The 21866-nt window shown below is 42.9% G+C and overlaps 2 protein-coding genes and 2 long non-coding RNA genes across 10 annotated transcripts; all 4 read left to right on the top strand.

The window, feature by feature from the left end:
- The first annotated feature begins 4280 nt into the window (after nt 1-4280).
- Nucleotides 4281-7862, top strand: LOC136354670 (uncharacterized). 3 transcript variants are annotated; one of them, XR_010738237.1, is made up of 3 exons: nt 4281-5267; nt 6394-6513; nt 7602-7862. It is a non-coding gene; the product is annotated as an uncharacterized lncRNA (long non-coding RNA). The 3 variants fall into 3 exon arrangements; XR_010738238.1 differs by lacking the exon at nt 7602-7862 and having other exon boundaries at nt 4281-4869; nt 5187-5267; nt 6394-6682; XR_010738236.1 differs by lacking the exon at nt 7602-7862 and having other exon boundaries at nt 6394-6682.
- A 478-nt stretch (nt 7863-8340) lies between these two features.
- LOC136354812 (uncharacterized) lies at nt 8341-12791 on the top strand. Of its 2 annotated transcripts, none has more exons than XR_010738628.1 (5): nt 8341-11868; nt 11965-12055; nt 12163-12222; nt 12338-12436; nt 12516-12791. It is a non-coding gene; the product is annotated as an uncharacterized lncRNA (long non-coding RNA). The 2 variants fall into 2 exon arrangements; XR_010738627.1 differs by having other exon boundaries at nt 11965-12075.
- A 1905-nt stretch (nt 12792-14696) lies between these two features.
- LOC107278296 (uncharacterized) lies at nt 14697-17478 on the top strand. The gene is made up of 2 exons (XM_015763214.3): nt 14697-15747; nt 17144-17478. Exon 1 carries the CDS (start codon nt 14937-14939, stop codon nt 15543-15545), a length of 609 nt encoding a protein of 202 aa, XP_015618700.1. The 5' UTR covers nt 14697-14936; the 3' UTR covers nt 15546-15747; nt 17144-17478.
- Nucleotides 17479-19841: 2363 nt separating this feature from the next.
- Nucleotides 19842-21488, top strand: LOC107279589 (uncharacterized). Of its 4 annotated transcripts, XR_010738704.1 has the most exons (5): nt 19903-20214; nt 20403-20524; nt 20706-20766; nt 20864-20974; nt 21066-21488. XR_010738704.1 is itself a non-coding variant. In XM_015763430.3 (4 exons), the coding sequence occupies exons 1-4, from the start codon at nt 19997-19999 to the stop codon at nt 21075-21077; spliced, it is 378 nt and encodes a 125-aa protein (XP_015618916.1). In that variant the 5' UTR covers nt 19865-19996; the 3' UTR covers nt 21078-21488. The 4 variants fall into 4 exon arrangements, 1 of the variants encoding a protein (XP_015618916.1); XR_001541916.3 differs by lacking the exon at nt 20706-20766 and having other exon boundaries at nt 19842-20214; nt 20872-20974; XM_015763430.3 differs by lacking the exon at nt 20706-20766 and having other exon boundaries at nt 19865-20214; nt 20403-20439.
- Nucleotides 21489-21866: the final 378 nt, after the last annotated feature.

The following is a 21866-nucleotide window of genomic DNA, read 5'->3' as shown; positions in this document are numbered from 1 at the left end:
CCAATCTTATCTTGTTAGAATCCAAAGACCTTGATGTCATCCTAGGGATGGACTGGTTAGCCAGACATAAAGGTGTGATAGACTGTGCCAACAGAAAAGTAACTCTCAACAGCTATGATGGTCGAGTTGTAACTGTTCATGCATTGTCATCTGAGTCTTTCAGGTCAAGACTGAACCAGATAACTTTGGAAGAGATTCCTATAGTCCGGGAGTATCCTGATGTGTTCCCAGATGATTTACCTGGTATGCCGCCTAAAAGGGATATAGAGTTCAGAATAGATTTGGTACCTGGAACAACTCCGATCCATAAGAGACCTTATCGAATGGCAGCCAATGAGTTGGCAGAAGTTAAGAGGCAAGTAGATGATTTGCTACAGAAAGGATACATCAGACCGAGTTCATCACCATGGGGAGCTCCGGTTATTTTTGTGGAAAAGAAAGACCATACTCAGAGAATGTGTGTGGACTATCGTGCACTAAACGATGTGACTATCAAGAATAAGTATCCACTACCCAGGATTGATGATTTGTTTGATCAGCTTAAAGGTGCCACTGTTTTCTCCAAGATAGATCTTCGATCAGGGTATCATCAGTTGAGAATCAAAGAGGAGGATATACCTAAGACAGCTTTTACCACTAGGTATGGGTTGTTCGAATGTACTGTTATGTCTTTTGGACTTACCAATGCCCCTGCTTTCTTCATGAACTTGATGAATAAGGTGTTTATGGAATACCTAGACAAGTTCGTGGTGGTCTTTATTGATGATATTCTTATCTACTCTTGAACCAAAGAAGAGCATGAGGAACATCTTCGCCTTGCATTGGAGAAGCTACGAGAACATCAATTGTATGCTAAGTTTAGCAAGTGTGAATTTTGGTTGTCCGAAGTGAAATTCCTTGGTCACGTCATCTCAGCTGGAGGAGTTGCCGTCGATCCCAGTAACGTGGAATCCGTAACCAATTGGAAGCAACCAAAGACAGTTTCAGAGATTCGCAGTTTCCTAGGCCTCGCAGGATATTATCGGAGGTTTATAGAGAATTTTTCCAAGATTGCTAAGCCCATGACACGACTGCTTCAGAAAGATGTGAAGTACAAGTGGTCGGAAGAATGTGAACAGAGTTTTCAAGAATTGAAAAGTCGCTTAATATCAGCTCCTATTTTGATTTTGCCTGATCCAAAGAAGGGTTTTCAAGTGTATTGTGATGCATCCAAACTTGGGTTAGGTTGTGTTCTGATGCAAGATGGGAAGGTGGTTGCCTATGCCTCTCGACAGTTACGTCCGCATGAGAAGAACTACCCTACTCATGATATTGAGTTAGCTGCAGTCGTTCATGCATTGAAGATTTGGCGTCATTATCTTTTCGGTACTCGTACAGAAGTGTACACCGATCATAAGAGTTTAAAGTATATCTTTACTCAGCCGGATCTGAACATGAGACAAAGGAGATGGTTGGAATTAATTAAGGATTATGACATGGGAATTCATTATCATCCGGGAAAGGCTAATGTTGTAGCAGACGCTCTTAGCAGAAAAGGCTATTGCAATGCTACAGAAGGACGACAGTTGCCATTGGAATTATGCAAGGAATTTGAAAGATTAAATTTGGGAATTGTCGGTAAAGGTTTCGTTGCAGCCTTAGAAGCGAAGCCCACTCTAATTGATCAAGTTAGAGAAGCCCAAATTAATTATCCTGATATTCAAGAGATCAAGAAGAATATGAGAAGAGGAAAAGCTATTGGTTTCTTGGAGGATGAGCACGGAACTGTATGGTTGGGTGAGAGAATCTGTGTCCCCGACAACAAAGACTTAAAGGATGCAATTCTGAAAGAAGCTCATGATACTTTATACTCCATTCACCCTGGTAGTACTAAGATGTACCAGGATCTTAAGGAAAGATTTTGGTGGGCAAGTATGAAGCGTGAAATCGCAGAATACGTAGCAGTATGTGATGTTTGTCAGCGAGTCAAGGCAGAACATCAGAAACCCGCCGGTTTGTTGCAACCTTTGAAGATTCCTGAATGGAAATGGGAAGAAATTGGTATGGATTTTATTACTGGTTTACCCAGAACGTCATCAGGCCATGACTCTATTTGGGTGATAGTCGACAGACTTACCAAAGTGGCTCATTTTATTCCGGTAAAAACAACCTATTCCGGAAGTCGCTTAGCGGAATTGTATATGGCAAGGATTGTGTGTTTGCATGGTGTCCCTAAGAAGATAGTGTCTGATCGAGGCAGTCAGTTTACTTCAAATTTTTGGAAGAAACTTCAGGAAGAGATGGGTTCTAAGCTGAACTTTAGTACTGCTTATCATCCGCAGACAGACGGACAAACCGAAAGGGTGAATCAAATTTTGGAAGACATGTTGAGAGCTTGTGCTCTAGATTTCGGTGGAAGTTGGGATAAGAATCTACCCTATGCAGAATTTTCATACAACAACAGTTATCAAGCTAGTTTACAGATGGCTCCGTACGAAGCACTGTATGGTCGGAAGTGCCGCACTCCGCTTTTGTGGGATCAAACGGGAGAACGTCAGGTTTTCGGAACGGATATCCTAAGGGAAGCAGAAGAAAAGGTAAAGATCATTCAAGAAAGATTGCGTGTGGCTCAGTCTCGTCATAAGAGTTATGCCGACAATCGCCGCAGAGATTTGAGTTTTGAAGAGGGAGATTATGTGTATCTTCGTGTCACGCCTCTACGAGGAGTTCATCGTTTTCATACCAAGGGAAAATTGGCACCGCGTTTTGTGGGACCTTATAAGATTGTCAGTAGAAGAGGGGAGGTCGCTTATCAGTTGGAGTTACCTCAATCTTTGGCAGGAGTACATAATGTGTTCCATGTGTCGCAATTGAAAAAGTGTTTAAGGGTACCTACCGAAGAAGCTAATATTGAGCAGATAGAAGTCCAAGAGGATTTGACTTATGTTGAGAAACCAATCCGTATCCTGGAAACAAATGAGAGAAGAACCAGGAATCGAGTTATCCGTTTTTGCAAAGTCCAGTGGAGTAATCACTCGGAAGAAGAATCAACTTGGGAACGAGAAGATGAATTGAAGTCAGCTCATCCGCACCTGTTTGCCAGTTCTTCCGAATCTCGAGGACGAGATTCTGTTTAAGGGGGGTAGGTTTGTCACACCCTGAAAATTCAAAATATATAAATTGTTGTTTAAATGGAATTTTTAGAAATAATTTTAAAAAGTCTTGAAGAGAAGATCTAAGTTTAATTAATAAATTCCAATATAAAATTGGGCCAGATAAAATTTCATTAAATACTTTGCTTAATTCTATAATTCCTAGATTTTTCTGGAATTTTTTTGAGCTAAGGAAGTATTTTTAATAATGGAATTGCATTTAAGAAATAATTTAAATTGAAAAGGTTTTAAAAAGTCTTCTTTTGGCTTTGGGCCGAAAGTCGGCCCAAAACCGTTCTCTCTCTCCTCGGCCCAGTCCGGCCCAGTCCGCAGCCGCCCGCGCGAGCGCGCTGTCGCTGACAGGTGGGGCCCACCCGTCAGTCGTCGTCTTCCTCGGGCCGAAACCCTAGTTTCGCGCCGCCGAGCTGCCGTCGCCGCCGCTTTCCAAATCCGGCCGTTCCTTTCCTTCTCCGGCCGATTTGTTAGAGGGGAAACAATCTCTGGGATCTCCTCTACCTTTTCTCCTTTGGAATCTTTGGTTAAATCGCTTTGTGTCACATCCTGATTTTCGTTTCAGGATTTATAAATTATTTAATAAATTAATAATAGAATTTATATTAAATGTTCATTAATTTACAAGTGAAGTTAAATGTGGGAAATAAAATTTCCTAAATATAAAGCATGGATGGATTTAATTTTTATTAAATTCTCCATGGTTAATTATACTCTCTGGAATATTCTCGGATTTTTCGGAGCTCAATTCCTATTTTTTAATCTTACAAAGAGCATTTCAGTAATTACCCACATATTAAATTAATCATTAAATGGTCTAATTATAATTTTGTTAAGTACTTTGAGTGTCCAAGTATTTTCAAGATTTTTCTTGGAATTATTTGAGCATAGGAAGTATTTTTAACAATTCAAAGATCATTTCAGTGATTAATTTAATTGGAAAAGTATTTAAAATCCCCTTCTCCTTTTCGGGCCGAAATAGGAAAAGTTCAGCTTCTATCCTCGGCCCATTCTCCCTTCCTTTCGGCTGGCCTTATCCCTCCTCCAAAGTCTTCTTTGTGTCCCTTTTTCAATCGGGCCAAGAAGTAGAAGCCCAGCCAAAAGTCTAGTTGGCCTCCCTGCTACAGTGTCTTCTTCAATCTCCAGCCGGCTGGAGACAGAGCCCGAGCCAGCCGCACAGTACCTGTATAGCCGCGGTTTTCCCCTCCAAATCCGGCCTTTTATCTCGTGTATTTCCAAAATTAGTTGAGGGGAAATATTCCTCTTATCCTCCTCTATCTTTACCCCCAGGAATCGGAGCAAACCGTTGAGTATTTTATCCGAATCGAACTCGTTTTTGAGTTTATCTCCAAAACCGAGTTTTTGATTTCCCGGATCGATTTCTTGCGGGAGGAGTCCGATCTCTTCAATCCAAGGCTATAAATAGGACCCCCTAGTCCTCCTCTTTCGTTTGCCCCCTCTCCCGTGGTCTCCCGTGCCTCGTAGCGCCGCCGCCACGTGCTCCACCCCGCCGTCGTCGCCGGCCGAGCTCCATCCGCGTCGCGCCGCCGCCTCCGTCGTCGCCGCCGGTCTCCGTCATCGCCGTAAGGTGCGCCGAGGTGTGGGCAAGCTCGGCCGCTATCTCCCCGAAGCCGCCGACCACCGCAGCTCCGCCGCCCCGTGCAACCCGAGCCGCCGCCGTCGCCTCCTCGTCGCCGGCCGTCGTCGGTCGTCGTTTGGCACGAGGGTGAGTATCGTTGGGTTCGTCTCGTCGTCCTCTACGTGTTCATGTCCTCCAAAGTCGCAGCCGACCATCCAATCTCCGGCGAGGTCGCCATCTTGGTCCGGCCATTGATGAGGTCATCATGATGTCATCATCGTTTTTCTTTTTCCTGTTTTTCTAATAGATTAAATCTTCGGAAATTCATAACTAAATCATCGTAACTCGGTTTTGAGTGGTTCAAGTTGCTAAATTCATCTAAAATCATGATCTACATGTTTGTTTACTTTATATGTACTGTTTATTTGGTTTTTATTAGTCTTTTTCTTCGTTTTGCGTGTTAGCTTGTCGTTTCCGTCGTTGCGAAGGTTCGTGAGTGCGTCGGAAGTGATCAAGAAGATTACTTGAAGACCGATTATTGCAAGGCAAGTCACACAGATCCTAAACACAATCCTTTGAGCATGTTGATCCTATATTTAAATTCTCTATTTATTTCAACTGTGCATTTATTTTCGAATGTCACCGGGTGGTGTGAACCTATTCCTTTGTTATGGCCAATTTGCATTGATTACTTTATTCCTTGATACCTTGGGTTATTATAACTTGACTAGTTGGGCTTTATATATTGGTTCAGCTAGATATTAGTTATGATTGCTTAGCCATGCTTAGAAACATTAGCACACTATTGGGATAACTTATGACTCACTATTATTTAAGGATGGCTTAATGATAGTTCACGATGGTCAATCGTGATTGGTTAATTAATTACTTGCCAACTAAAACTTGATAATGGTGGGTTGTGAGCACATGGTTTTGAGAGTCGTGCTCATGACAATTAAGGACCGGTTCGCGAGCTACTGTTGTGAAACATTTATCGTGCCAACCACAAGCCAGCGTGGGCAACGGCTTTATCTTTTGTATAGCGTGATTCATTATAGTGCGCCAGACTGAGAAGTGGCGAGAAGTCCACGGGGGTCGCTGGGGAGTCCATGCCTTATTTATAAGGGGGTGATTATGATCCAGGAAAGGTGCGCTGTAATGGATTATGTTGTGCAAGGGGTATTGTCACAACTCCTTTCCGAGGTACCGTGGTGGTATTGAGGCACATGATGACATGATGTGGGGTTGTGTCTTGTGGGTACAGTGGTACACCTCTGGCCAGAGTAAAACTATTCGAATAGCCGTGCCCGCGGTTATGGGCGGGTTGAGCAATGTTTTTCGTGATTAGTCTCACACCTCTCACAATAATTATGGATGTTATAACTGGTAATAATTTGCTTAGCTCCTGGTTTGGAGTTAGATCTGTACAGCCGGGTATGGTTGTTCAGGATGGTTGGGCCTGTGCAGCATGGGTGTGCTGTTCAGTGTTGATTAAAATTTCTGATTAATTACTCCACTGTTTTACTTCTCTTAAATGTTTTGCTAAATGCTGCTTTTGCAAATGAGCCTATATTATGCCATCCTTTGGTATCCTTGTGCACTTGCATATTTGCTGTGTGGCTTGTTGAGTATGTCATATGCTCATTCTTGCAATAATCAATCAAACCTCAGTTGAAGATAAAGGATCCAGAAGGAGAAGACGTTTGGCTTATACCCCAGTTGAGCTGCCTGTGGGAGTGGAGCTGAAGCCATCGCTAGACCGTTAATTCCGCTGCTGTTTTCTTTTCTTTTGTAAGTATGTAACGTTATTATTATGATGGATTTGTATATTAAATTGTCAGTTTATGTACCTCGGCTGATTCCTGGACGAGGATTTTATGCACAAATAAGTTCGGAAATTACTAGTGAATTTCCGGGCGTGACACTTTGGAAAGCTTTGGAATCGAGTTCGATTCGGATCGGTTTTCCCTCTCTCCAAGCCGCGAGTTTCCTTCGCCGTTGCCGTCGCCGTGGGCCTCCGCCGTCGCCTCCGAGCCCCTTTAAAAGGATCCCCGGTGTCTCCTCTACCCGTCGCAGCCCTCGCTTTCGCCTCTCGTCGCCGGAAGAGCTCTAGCGCCGTGTGCCCTAGCTTCGCCGTCGCCGCCGCCGCTTCAGCCGTGTGCCGCCGTCGCTCCAGCTGTCGCCGCCGCTCGGGAAGACCGCCGTCGTCATCGCCAAGTCGCCGCCGTCCTCGTCCGCCCCTTCGCAGCCGTCGGAACCCGCCGGAGCTTCGTCGCCGTCGACAACCCGAAGGTAGCCGCCGCTTCCTTCTCGTCGCCGTCGTCGTCCGTTCCTTTTCCGCCGCCGTTTTGGTCACCGGTGTGTTCGCCGTGTTGTCCTCTACGTGCTGGTGCCCTCCGTTGGTGCCGTGGTGCCGCCGTTCGCCGGCGAGTGTCCGCCGCCCGAGCCGTCTTCTTCGCCGAGCCGCCGCCGTCGTCGGTGATGTCATCGTTGACGTCATCGGGATCCTCTCCCGTAAGCCGGTCGTGGACCGATCGATCTCGGCCATCCGATTTGGATCGGATCAATCTCGACCGTCCGTTCGTGTGAACCGCCGCCCGTGCGCCGGTCCACCCAAACCCTAGCCCGCTGACGCAATAAATCCCCTTTTCCTTTTCAAAAATAATTCATTATTGCGTCATAATTCAATTTAAACCGATTTAAGTGTTTTAACCCGATTTAATCTTTAAAAATTCATAACTAATTCATCTTAGCTCCGATTTAGTTGGTTCAAGTCTCTAAATTTTTCTAAAATTGAGATCTACACATTAAAAATATCCACATGTACTGTTCATGCTTGTTTATGTGCTGTTTTGGTGATTTTGCTCTTTTCTGCTTAGATTCCGTCGTTTCCGGAGAGTCCGTTTTCGCAGAAGAAGAGTTTGAAGAGTTCCAAGGCCAGCAAGGCAAGTCACACAGATCCCAAACAACCCTTTGAGCATGTTGATCCTATTTAAAGCTATTGTTTCTATTCAACTATTGCATCTATTTTCGAATGTCATTGGGTGGAATTGACCTATTCTTTGTTATGGCCCTTTTGTACATTGATTACCTTATTCCTTGATACCTTGGGTTATTACAATTTGACTAGTTGAGCTTTATTTATATTGGTTCAACTAGATATTAGATACAATTGCTTAGCCCTGCTTAGAAACATTAGTACACTTATGGGATAACTAATGACTCACTATTATTTCATGATGGCTTATTGATAGTTCACGATGGTCAATCGTGATTAGTTAATTAATTAATGTGCCAACTAAAACCTGGTAATGGTGGGTTGTGAGCACATGGTTTTGATGGTCGTGCTCATGGCAATTAAGGACCGGTTCACGAGTTTCGGTTGTGAAACATTTATCGTGCCAACCACAAGCCAGCATGGGCAACGGCTTTATCTTTTGTATAGCATGGTTCATTGCGGGGCACCAGACTGAGAAGTGGCGGAGATAAGCCCACGGGGGTCGCTGGGGAGTCCATGCCTTGTTTATAAGGGGGTGATTATGATCCAGGAAGGTGCGCTGCAGTGGATTGTGTTATGCGAGGGGTATTGTCACAACTCCTTTCCGAGATACCGTGGTGGTATTGAGGCACATGGTGACATGATGTGGGGTTGTGTCTTGTGGGTACAGTGGTACACCTCTGATCAGAGTAAAACTATTCGAATAGCCGTGCCCGCGGTTATGGGCGGGTCTAACAATGTCTTTCGTGATTAGTCTCACACCTCTCATCATAGTAAAAGATGCTATAACTGGTAATAATTTGATTAGCTCCTGGTTTGGAATGGTACATTCCTGGTTTGGAGATAGAACTGTGCAGCCGGGGTGGTTGTTCAGAGTGGTTGGGCCTATACAACAGGGTATGTTGTATAGCGTTGGATTAATATTGTTTAATTACTTAACTGATTTGTTAAATTCTCAAATGTTTGCTAAATGCTGCTTTTGCAAATGGAACCCTATTATGCCATCCTTTGTTATCCTGTGCACTTGCATATTTGCTGCGTGGCTTGCTGAGTATGTCATATACTCACCTTGCAATCATTCATCAGAGGAAGAGTTCTACAATGAGGCTGATGGTGTGGAGGATTAGGTGTAGCCTTGGTCAAGCTGCCTGTGGAGTGGAGCCGTCTGCGCCGTTTATTTATTTTCCGCTGCTTAGAACTTTATTGATTGAGAGGAACTATCTACCTCTGTAATGACATTCTATTCGCTTATTAATTAGAGTAATATTTGTACTCTATTATCAATTTGTTATTGTGTGCCTCGGCTGATTCCTGGACGAGGGTTCACACACATGTAAGCGTTTGGAATTTTGGATAGAAATTCCGGGCGTGACACCAAACCAGTACTTGAACGAGGAAGGGAACGTGGAGAGGGATGCGGAGAGGAACCAGCAGGGGCACGTGGAAAGGAATGTGGAGGGGAACCAGGAGGAGGAGGCTAGTGGTAGTCAACCCTCCGTTGGACAGAAGAGGGCACGCGGACAACGAGGTGCAGCGAAGAAGCTTGAGGGTCGGCACATCATAACGGAAGTGGAAGAAGATGGACGTCCTAGTGCCCCGGCCGAAGCCGCCAAGAACTATGTACGTCACAGCGGTTGGGTTGTGCGGGATAACGTGCCTGTCAGTACAGTGTACTGGCGAAGAACAAGGGCACGCGGAGATCATGAGAGCTTTGTCCCAGATTCGGAGAAAGAGATGCTGTGGACCACAATGCTCGAGACATTCACCCTTCCTGCGGGTAGAGAGGACAAAGTGAAAAGGTGGACTCTGAAGAAAATGGCAGAACAGTTTCAGAGCTTCAAGGGAGATCTGTACCAGAAGTATATCCTGAAGGGGCAGACACCGAACTTCGACACATTCCCAAAGCTAAGGGATCACTGGGATGAGTTTGTTGCATATAAGACAGGTGAACAAGGGCAGGCGATGATGGAAAGAAACAAAGAAAATGCCGCCAAGAAGAAGTACCATCACCACTTGGGGTCAGAAGGCTATAGCGTCGCGATGCCAAAGTGGGAGGTGATGGAGGCTAGCTTGATTGAGAGGGGTATCGAACCGGCAACCGCCAATTGGCCGGAACGATCGAAGTTCTGGTACTATGCTCACGGTGGAACGCTCAACCCAGCTGATGGCTCACTGGTCTTCGGCGATCAGATACGAGAGGCTGCGCGACGACTAACAGATGCAGTGGAAGCCTCCTCTCAGGGCACGTTCCGACCGGACAGAGATAGGGACGAGCTGACACTCGCCCTACAAACTCCAGAGCATCCAGGATGAATACGAGGGAAAGGGGTGATTCCTTGGAAGATTGGTTTCAAGGAGGACATCCACACGTACAGGAGTCGGATGAGGAGCAAGAGAGATACCGAGGCGAAGATTGCAGATCTAGAGTTCCGGGTATCGAGCTACGAACTCAGCATGCAAGAGGAGGTGGCAAGGAAGGTTGATGAACGCATGGCCGCACATCGGTCCCATGATCCCCAGCCGACCATTCCTCCTGCAATGGTGAGCCCGTTAGGAAAACCGTAGCAGCTGCGCCTCAACGGGGCAGGTAGGATCACAGAGCATGGACGCCATGCAAACACAGGACGAATCGACCTGTCCCATTGATGACATCACTCAGCGGACACCATGTGAGCTGCATATTCCTTACAAGAACTTATCAATAAAGGTAAGCTCGTAGTTTATATATTTTAGATTTAGCCATTCCGCTAGTTGCTGCTTATATATGTTGATTACTAATAAATAATCTCTCACAACATGAAGGTGGCGTCGGGCATGGCCATCCCAACGGACCCTTCAGGTACTTACCACTGCAGGCCGATTCCAGCAGGATACTCGAAGGTCGAAGTTGAGTTGGTCGAAGGCGCGTACGAGGACCTCGAGCTGGATTACCCTGGAGGAGACAGTGAGACGCATCTACGACACACAAGCCAGCGGTACATCATCCTCCCTGGGCGACAAGCGGCGTCTCGTGCACCATCTCCTCCTCAGGATCCTGCACCGTCTCCTCCTCATGCTCCGCCAGCACCGTCTCCACCTCAGGCTCCAGCACTGACTCCTCCTCAGGATCCTGCACTGACTCCTCCTCGGGCTCCTACACCTACTCCTCCGTAAGCTCCTCTTCCGGCACCTTCAAAGTCAAGGGCCCCCCCAGCTCCACCGCCTGCCCACACAAGGGCAACGAAGAAGGCGAAAGTTGACGCCGCCAAGAACAAGGACCCGGGGTACGATTGCACGCAAGAGGAGCTTGACGCTTACGTTGCATCAGAAGTCAAGAGACAATTCAAGCCTCGAAGTCCAGAAAAGAAGATTCCTATAGACCCCAATGTCAGGAACTTCTTCAGGGGTATGTCTGCACCTGTCAAGGAGGCCATCAAGCTATCGGACTATGAGCGAACGCTGAAGAAAGCATCTTCTGGAAAGTCCAAACCAGTCCCTCAGCTTGGAGAGCAACCAAACCAGGAGATCGAGCCGTTGGTGATCGGGGAAGACATGACGATAGAAGAATTTATTATTGACACCGGTCTAACTACGGATCAATTGCTAGGAGTTGAACCAATAGAAAAGGCGGAATTGAAATACATGTACGAACTCGATAAACCGCTTGTCAAGCCCGAGCTGGTGCAGTCCCTACCCACACAAATGTACAAGTTCCATCAGCTGTACATGGAGATGAGCGCCACCGGTAGAGAGATGATCGGAGCGAGGATCAGGGACCCGGACTTCTTGCAAGGAGATGATATTCTCTAGATCAATTTCAAGGGAATCTATGAAGTATACCAGCTGGACGCCCTCGACGTCTCTATTATGAGTTGCTGGATTTTGTAAATATATCGTTCAGTTATATTTCTTAATTACTACGTCTCCTTTAATTAATTAGGTCCTTGTATATAAGTAAACTATATAAAATAAAATACTCCCTTTTATCGTTGTAGAATGGAGATTCAAAGGGCCCGACGGCGGAGGGTTTTCAATACTGGATTCATCGACCCTCGGAGAGTAAATGTCGCAATGCTCGACCAATATCCACAAGAAACAGAGGACAATCTCGTCCATCTCCTGAAGGCGCAACATTACAAGACGTTCATACTGTTGCCGTACAACACAGAGTTAGTTTAATTTTACTGTCTTCCTACATACCAAATTTCATTCCCGTATGAACTTGCTAAGTGTTTCATATGTAATGCATCCCACGCACATTGCAGATTCCACTGGGTGCTTTTACTCTTCGACCTGTCGGCCTGCACTATCAACGTATATGACTCAATGGATAAAAACGAGTCTACGTTTGACAAGGTTTTCGAACTTATAGACATGTACTGGCATAAGTTCCTCTGTTAATTAAGAAATTCTTGTTATGTTAATTATTTCTACTACGAATCATATCTTTAAACTCCTTGTAGGGCTTGGTATCGGTTCCATCATTTGGTCCGTGGCAACTGGAGAGAAAGACTTAGGCGGAGGTTCAAATTTTCTTTGAGTACACATGCTCTACATTTATATTTCTCCGATTCAAATTAATACATACAAGTGTATATTAATTAGATCTCACGCCGTTAATTTGTCATTTATTTGTAGTGCGCAAAGCAAAAGCAGGGAACTAACTTGTGCGGCTACTACGTGTGCGAGTATTGCCACTGCCTTGCTGACCAAATCATCACCACAAGAGAGCTCGATGTACGTACAAATAAATTCAAAATTTCATTACGTATCGATTTCTTGTTTAATTACTAATCAATTTCATACATTCATATAGTTTATTCGCATGAGGGATAACCTGACCACACACAAGGAATTTATCGCGGCGGTTCAAGAACAACTCATGGGATTCATCAACAAAGAAATCCTTGATCCCAAGGGTGAATTCTACTACGACGGAAACACAATTCACCGGTCCTTAGCTTCTGAGCTAGCAGCGAGTACTACTACTACGTCGAAATCGTAGCTAGCTAGGACATATAATGGATTGTAATTAATACATGACTACATATGTTTCTATATGCATGTGTACACATTTTCTATAATGTAAATATATTTTGGTCATATATATATATATATATATATATATATATATATATATATATACACACACACACACACACATATGCATTTGCATAACATATATATGTATAAATACATATATATTATGCATGTACATATGTACTGAACCATATATACATATAATATAATATATATATATATATATATATATATATATATATATATATATATATATATATATATATATATATATATATATATATATATATATATATATATATATATATATGCATATATATGTATTGAAACATATATATGCATGGTTTATATATATATATATATATAAACCATGCAGCAACAGGGCCATGCAAAAAGAAAAAGGTCAGCTCGATCTTTAGTCCCGGTTGGTTGGCTGAGCCATCTTTAGTCCCGGTTATTTCACCCGGGACTAAAGATAGCGATCTTTAGTCCCGGATTGGTACTCCCGGTTTGGAAACCGGGACTAAAGGGGGTTACAAATCGGGAATACAAAGGTTTCTCCACCAGTGTATGCAGATACTGAGCAAACAAGAAAGCAGTATTATCTCCTTTAGCGATGAGATGCAGCTGTATGTAGTGACCGAACAAAAAAAATATAGCAGCATATACTGACCAAATTTTAAAAAAAACTAGTATATGCTCCGTCAATACTAATGTATTCCCTTCGTTTTATATTATAAGAATTTCTAGCATTGCCCATATTCATATACTCCCTCCGTTTTTTAATAGATGACGCCGTTGACTTTTTCTCCCATGTTTGACCATTCGTCTTATTCAAAAATTTTATACAAATGTATAAGATATAAATCACACTTAAAATACTATGAGTGATAAAACAACTCATAACAAAATAAATTATAATTACGTAAATTTTTTGAATAAGACAAATGGTCAAACATGTGAGAAAAAGTCAACGGCGTCATCTATTAAAAAACGGAGGTAATATATGTTATGTCTAGATTAATTAACATCTATATTAATATGGACAATGCTAGAATATCTTATAATATGAAATGGAGGAAGTAGTATATACTAGCCAGAAATTTGAAAACAGTATATACTGTTCCAAGGAATAAGTAGCACATACTTGTAACAAAACAGTATATACTGTTCCAATAAACAGTATATACTTATATATAGTGCAGGATGAATGAGATTCCACAGCCGATGGAGAGTGACATAATTGGCTCATTCACATGCATAATTGTATCTATTAATTAGATGTAATGTTTGGTCATGTATTTTTTATGGATTGAACGTGACATCGATGAACTTGTTATTGTTTAATAAATGCAATTTTGCTTGCTAATTACAAAAGTATGCCACGTATGTTCGGAATAAACAAATACTATTCAATATCTTTTCATGGTTGAACAACTTTCAAAAATCAGTCTTTTGGGAAAAAGACTTCTGGTAAAGTCGTACAATTTTATCTTAACATAACAAAAATTGATTTTTAAGTCATTCTATAACTATTTTCGTTATGTGAGCTACTCAGATTACCAAATTGGGTTCATGCTATACACCTAGAATCAAATTCTAATAAAAACATGTTTAAATTCAGTTCAAACTTGCTTTGAACTAGTTAGTAAAATAGTTAATGTTAATGCTAAACATTTAAAAAAATATCATACTCATTCAAATTGGATATATACTCATTTGCGTATTTCATACCATGGTGTCTCATATGAGTGTCATATACATATATATACATACGTATGTATATATATATGTATATATATATATATATATGTATGTATATATATGTATGTATGTATGTATACATATATGTATATATATGTATATATATGTATATATGTACATATATACAGAGACATACTATACTAGACCCAGAGTGCATAATAACTAAAATGTTACCCCTCACGTCCTACCCCCCACCCCACCCTACCACAACCCTCCCCTGCCCCACCGCCGCCGCCTACGGCCAAGGAGTGGCGGCGTGCAGGCGACGGGCGGCCGACCTAATCACCGCCCACTCCCACCGGGGGTCGTCGTCGGGTTGTGGCCGTATCGGCGTGCGGCTCCGGCAGCGGCAGTTCAGGAATGAGGAGGAGCGGCGGCGAGGCGCATCCAGCCACGGCTCGGAGACGAGGAGGTTCGGGCGGTGAATCCGGTGATGACGAGGCGCGTGGGCGGCGTGCGGCTATTGGCTCGGGCTTCCTCCGGTAGCCAGCGATGGCGACGCCTTGCGGCAGCGGCGGGCGCGGCCGGCGACGACGACGGCCTGCGACGGCGACGGCTTGCAGCAGCGGCGGGCGGCCGTCCTCCGCCCGGATCCGGCGGCGGCGGCCCGGTGGCGGCGGGAGGAGAGCCCAGCGGAGGAGTCGGCAATGGTGTGGCCGGCGACGGCGACGGCTTGCGGCGGTGGAGGATGGGGGAGGCGAGGGGGAAGAGGCTTCGTGCTCCTCCAGTCGGGCGCATTCGCCGCCATTCCGCCCGCGCTCGCCGAGGCCATCGGCGCCGCTGGGTAGGGCGCGAGTGTCTTGGAGGTGATGGGCGGGGCGCGCAGACTGCTCGTGCCGGACCCGACCGGGACCTGCTCCCAACTCCCGTGGCATGCAAGTTGAGTGGTGCCAGATCCGGCGGCTACGACTGGGCAACGGCTGATCCGGGGAAGGCTTCGTGCTCACTGGTGCTGCCTTCTCCCATGACTCCGACCTCCCTCTCTAGCCGCCGCCGGCGTCCCCCGCTGGATGCAGTCAATGTAGGCTCGGGACTCGCCTGATCTGGGGTGGATCGACGACCATTGGGCTGTCGAAGCATAGCAGAGACCCAGGCAGAGGTGTAGGTTGCTGCTTGCAGGTCCGCCACTGCCCGTGGACAGACAGTGCTCGTCGATCGCATTGCTGTAGGCGCCAGCGACTAGTCCTGCCAGGCCTGACTGGAGAACGGTGGGATTTGGTGCTGCTGCACCCTCAGCGGCGCTGGTTAGTTCCTTTTTTTTTTATTGGATCGATGGAAGTTCTGAGCTAAGCTTGTTACTATTGTGCTTTTGGCTTTTTGTGGTCTCGATCTAGTTGAACAGAGCTGTTCTAAGAGCATCTTAATATTATTCCCTTGCTTAGCAGTAACCAAGTATTACAAATGAATAGCGATAAGTGTATGACATGAAAAATTTGCCCCTTTATATCTTTGTAGTTTGTAATAAGCCTGCTAAATTCTCAATGTTCATGTGTTCTGTTCAAAATTTATATGATTCAGAAACTATCCAAGCCACTTGTGCTAGCGTTATTCATAAATTAAGATGTCATGGCTGATATGATCTGTGTATGTTTGAATTTCGACAGTAATCTCAAATTTATACAACTCAAAACTTGTATAAACCACCGGTGCTATCTGTTAGAGCTTGCATTTTCAGAAATAGCTGTAATTGGACATATTTTCATAAATGATCATGTATTCTTAGTGAATTTGGTTCTATGTATTGTTGTGATGATTGCTGCTTTTGCTGGATCAAGCATCATGAGTGAATAGCCCTGATACCAGAGGGTTTTTTTGCAACGCATGAAGAACCATGCTCTCATCTTAATTTTCATTTGTTCAGTCATGAATTGTTTGTGCAATATATTCAGAAAAGTGTTCCCATGTGAATTTCATTTGTTTAGTGATATATTTGTGCGTGCAATATTTGGAAAACTGCCAATAGCATCATCATCAGGTTCTCTGATATGTTTGATAAATGAAAACTCTAGAAGCTCAATTCGGTAGCAGTTCTATGAAGTTTTGTGGTTCAACAGAGCATATCAATTGATTTTCTCTGAACTGCTCTGAAATTTTGTGGTTCAACAGAGCATAGGTGTTTGAATAAAATAATCTACAACCTATTAACGTGATGATGGTAACATTTTTTATCAGTGAAGGATTAAAACTCCTTGATTCCCATTTATTTATGCGAATGAAAAAATGAGCCATTTTTTATCCCAGTTTTGCATCGCGGAGGAAAAAAAATCTATTTTTCAAATGTTATTTACTAATGTGTCATGATTCATGATCTGAGAATTTATCATTGTTTTAGACGGATCTATTTGGTTTTACTTAAATGCTCACCCTCTAGTTTTAACCCTTCTAGAACTGTGCCATCTGCCCATCTGTAATATAGTGCAGCGGAATGATTCATTCGGCTCAGTTGAACTAGAAAATCTAGAAAATGAACCTTGCAGCTGAATGATTTATTCCGATCATCTTGACCAAATAGATTTATTTCTGGATTTGGTATTTGCTTTCTCATTCCGCTGAGTTGCACAATGTTCAATTGTAGGCTGGGAGTAAGGCAAGCCCAAGAACACTATAGTCCGGATTTAATTTTTGCTTTCTCATTTTCAGGTATATGCTCATGTGAATACAACCAAGTACATTTTCAGATCCGGTTGCTAGCCAGTGCCATGGAGGAGCAGCAACAACCACCTCCATGACGCGACGCCGTCAATGTCCAGCCAGCGCCAGTCATCTCCGCCACCAACCACCGACTGGTCTCTAGATCTATGTTATATTGTCATGGAGTAAAATGTTTACTCACACCATATGATTGTTTCATGGCGTGTAGGCTTATTGTAAAAAAGTTACTATTCTCATATTTCTCATTGTATTCATATCGTGTAGGCTTATTGTAAAACATTTACCATGTGCTAATAAGTGTCCGTGAAAAATACTTGAGTCTATTTAACTATATTTAACTAGGTAGTAAAATTATTACTCAACAATAACGAATTAATCTAACAATATGTTCACGAGTAATTGATTTACTTAGTGAGGCTCCAGTGTGAACAAAAACCAATAACTTATTGACGAAAACAATATTGGGCGCAGACGTAATCTCCTATTAATTCTTTTACTTATGGTTCCACGTTGGAAGGAAAACAACAGAAATCAATTCGGTGTGCGGTAGTGTTAGTAACTCGTTTACTTATAGGTTATAGGTTGATAGGCTCTTTTACTACTGTAAGTAATTTACTTACTAAAAGATGGTCGCGAAAAAAAAAAATAACATGGCAATAGAAAGGTGCGGGTGTGGGGCGGTTAGGGGTGGGGGAGGAGAGAGAAAGGTGGTTTTTCTGGGTGGGAATGGGGGTGGGGTGGGGTGGGGTGGGGTGGGGGTGGGTAGGGGGGCACGTGAGGGGAGCATTTTAGTTATTACGCACCCTGCGTGCGGTTTAGCGCATATATATATATATATATATACACACATATAGAGAGAGAGGGAAACTCAAATGTAAACCGAAGTTATGCTTATAGCACGATTGAGTAGTACTTGTTTTATTGATTGCTGTAGCAGCCTGTTATGGTGGATGCATACAGGGTAGTATGGCTGATGGGACGCATGGGCTCCACCGTTACTATTTTCCTTTTGACGCTTCAATTTCTGCCGTGTGTTTAGTTAACATCAAAATTAGAAGTTTGATTAAAATTAGAACGATGTGATGGAAAAGTTGAAAGTTTATACGTGTAGAAAAATTTTCATGTGATGGAAAAGTTGGGGACTAAACCACACTCTAATAAGTTGGCTGTGACTTGTCATGTCACATGGACACAACTTTTTTTTATGGACAAACAGTGCCCGGGAGGTTTGCCTCTTCATGCATGCAGTGTTTTGTCTTGTCACTGATATCTTTGACCAACAGGACATTGCACTGATTCCTCCCTAAATAAGGACATGGCATGCTCAGTGGATGTGATCGAGGTTTAGTCTGTGTACTAGTTTAAGGCTTTGTTTAGTCCACACAAAAAATTGAAAGTTTGGTTGAAATTGAAACGATGTGACGAAAAAGTTAAAAGTTTGTGTGTGTAGGAAAGTTTTGATGTGATGGAAAAAATTGGAAGTTTGAAGAAAAACTTTGGAACTAAACACGGCGTAAATTGTTTTTTTTATTTGATTGTATATCAATACTCCTCACCTCGGCTGCACAAAACTGTGGAGATAATTTTGAAAGCCTTTCGGAAGATAGCTCGGACAAAGGATCTGACATTCACTCTGGAAAATTAATTTTACAAATTTATTTGTATATTTAAGTGAGCAAATATTGCTAGTTAGTTGCTCTAGAGCTATTATCAAATTTGCAATAGATTTATTCGATTTCACATGTCAAGTACTATTATCAAATCTCAAAATTAGCTCTTTATCGTGTGGTCAACTTGGTCAGATTACATTACCATGTTAATTACAATTGGAAAAAGGTATATATATTGTCATAAACTTAGATATTACGATGTATTGGCTTATATTACATTACCATATTAATTACAATTGGAAAAAAATAGATTTTATGATGCAATGGCATATATTCATAGGAACACCAGTCACGTACTTTTTTAAGTTTATAATAAATGCCAAGTGATATATCATTTTGCAATATCATTTATACATCACATTGCAAAATGACATTTCTATGCAAATATCATATTTTGGTGGTGAGTGGACTTTTTTTTTGATATATTTTTTTTATGTAGATTGTAACTAAATCATATTTTAGAATGTAACATATATCTGTAAAATATTAACCACATGTTTCTTTATTTTCAATCCATGGCAAGCGAATAAGCGATATACCCTAAATCATATACCTAGTAGACATGACAACTAAGAAAAAGAGCTGAAAGTATTTTATGAATGAGATTTTTAGCTTGTAGTGATGATGACGTGACATTGGTGTCAGAATATAGGTGTGGCCTGCAGGTGCAGGGGGTCATTGGGAAGCATAGAAGCAAGTCAACTTGTACCAAGGAAACAAGCATGCATATCCAGCCCTACATAGGAACGGAGTGGAGTAGGTACATCTTATAGCTGCATTAGTACATAATGAACTCCCCGTTGCAATGTGCATACGTGTCAGCCATATGAGGTGGGTGCATATGAACCTTATATATATATATATATATATATGTGTGTGTGGAGATACTATACTACGCATGGGGTGTAGTATAATACAACACAACCCGCCCACCCCCCCCCCCCCCCCCACCCCGCGCACACCCCTGTCCCCCTCAATTCCAGTAATTGTTTTACTAATGGTAACGCAGTTACTAAGATGAAGTCAGTGAACAAATATTGGATATGTCCAAGACCCACCCACCCCACAAACAGAAACGAGCCACCATTCAGTTTCCCCATTTTTCGGATCTGGAGAGGCGATGGTTGCGGCATCCAGGTAGCGGCGATGACGAGGAGCGCCGGCGGTAGCCATGGTGCGGGAGGTGATGATCAGGAAGCAGAGGAGGCAGCGACGGCGAAGAAGCTTCGTTGGGACCTCCACCTCCTCCTCACGGAGCTTTGTCATCATGCTCACCACTGCCGGTGCCCTCCCGGTGTCGTCCTCTCTCTCCGTCGCCGGCCCCATTGCCCCGCAACCCCCTCCCCGTCGTCGACACGGTGGCTGCCTCCCGCTCCTCAAAATCCACAGGTCGCCGTCGCTCTGCAACCCCCTCCCTGTCGTTTTTTTCTAAAATTCCCTTGTTCAGTAGAGCAGCACAAATGATTTTTTTACTGATGGATCGATCTATCCATGTACTTTTTTACTGATGTATTAATTTGTGATTTTCTCTATGCGGTTCAAATGGTTTATGTGGTTGGTTGCCTTGTCCATGGCAGGTTCATTACATGCGGTGATGAAGTTAATATACATCAGGTACCTAACAGGTCCATTGCTTTATTTGTCTGCAAAGTTCAGAGGAGTCTAGTTGCCAGGTCGGAGCGCAGCTAGAGGATCCTAGGTAATCTCCTGACGCAGGCACAATTATGCTCTGATTTCTTCCCCAAACTTCATCCGCATATCTGTGAATGGAACAATTTTCTTTTGTTGTCTTTTAGCTAGAAATTTTTCTTTGATTAGGGGGGAGATTGAGAAAAATGGTAAGATTGAAACACATTATTGAGGTATGAATCTGATTACAGTAGGTACTAGGCAAGATTTTCACCGGGCAGGTACTAGGCAGAATATTGATTATTACAATAGGTACTAAGCAAGAAAATTTATGTCTCTTCAATTTGGATTTTTCTCTCTTCTCCCTTCTAGTCTGCGTCCCTACTAGATCTGATCATCTATGTTGCAGCACAACAGAAGTGGAGAACAATCTGATTTGTACAACAAGAAGGCTGAAGCGATGCCATCGTCAGCCCTTATAAACAACAAAGCTAAAGTTCAGTTTGCAGACCTTCCTGAGGTATGTTTACCAAAGAGGAACATTCTTCAGATTTCTGTTTGCAAAAAGTTATCTTATCTAAAATAACTTTTATCATGTCCCTCTTGTGCAGAATTTGATGTGATTAAGTCTCAGAAATGCCACAGAAGGATGTTGTGAGAACTGATTTATTGTCAAGTTAATGGAGGTGCATGCATGTGGACTTGTTGCACGAAACTTTGACTTGATGGTGTTATGGTGTCTAGCGATAATATTAATGCAGTCTTGCAGCAGCACTCTAGTTTGGTCGAAGAGTTTGAGGTGAAGTTTGAAGTTGACAGCAAGCTAGTTGATCACTCAATGGTTTGGTCGATTTTGCTGTATCATCACAGGCCAATAAAGTTGCTTTTGATTTAGAGCAGAGGCCTTCCTTTTTTTTTTCTCGGATGGATTCTCCTGTGTTTATAAACGGCATTGCCGTGGAGTAAAATATTTACTCAGACAGTAATATTGTATCATGCTGTGTATGCTGATTGTAAAAAAATTACTATTCTCATATTGTCGTCTAGTGGAACATTCACTACGCGTTAATAATTGATTGTGAAAATAATTACTAATGGGTGGATACATATGACTGAGCATGCAAAAACACTTGGCAGAAAAAATATTACTAAGACATCGAATTAGTGAGAAGTAAAGATCATTACTAGTCTGTAACATCATTATTAATGGGAATATTTAGCTGCCAGTAACATCGTTACTAATAGTAGCTAACTAATCGTAAAATTTTTACTCACTACCTTAAAAAAATGTTTCCCATACAAATGACTTTAGTAAATGATTTACTGATAAGTCTACCTGTCAAACAAAAGGTGCGGACGGATAAACTATCTAATTTCAATATATAGTAAATAGTTTACTCTATCATGAACTA

This window comes from Oryza sativa, chromosome 12 (genome assembly GCF_034140825.1).
Source record: "Oryza sativa Japonica Group chromosome 12, ASM3414082v1".
Lineage (NCBI taxonomy): Eukaryota > Viridiplantae > Streptophyta > Magnoliopsida > Poales > Poaceae > Oryza > Oryza sativa.
The sequence above is the reverse complement of the archived record's forward strand: the minus strand, read 5'-3'. Positions and strand labels throughout refer to the sequence as shown.

Coding starts and splice junctions, on each gene's coding strand:
- LOC107279589 (XM_015763430.3), top strand. CDS start 19,997: ATGGTGCGGGAGGTGATGATCAGGAAGCAGAGGAGGCAGCGACGGCGA. Junction 20,215..20,402: donor CCGCTCCTCAAAATCCACAG/GTCGCCGTCGCT, acceptor TGTCCATGGCAG/GTTCATTACATGCGGTGATG. Junction 20,440..20,863: donor ATGAAGTTAATATACATCAG/GTACCTAACAGG, acceptor TCTATGTTGCAG/CACAACAGAAGTGGAGAACA.
- LOC107278296 (XM_015763214.3), top strand. CDS start 14,937: ATGACGAGGCGCGTGGGCGGCGTGCGGCTATTGGCTCGGGCTTCCTCC.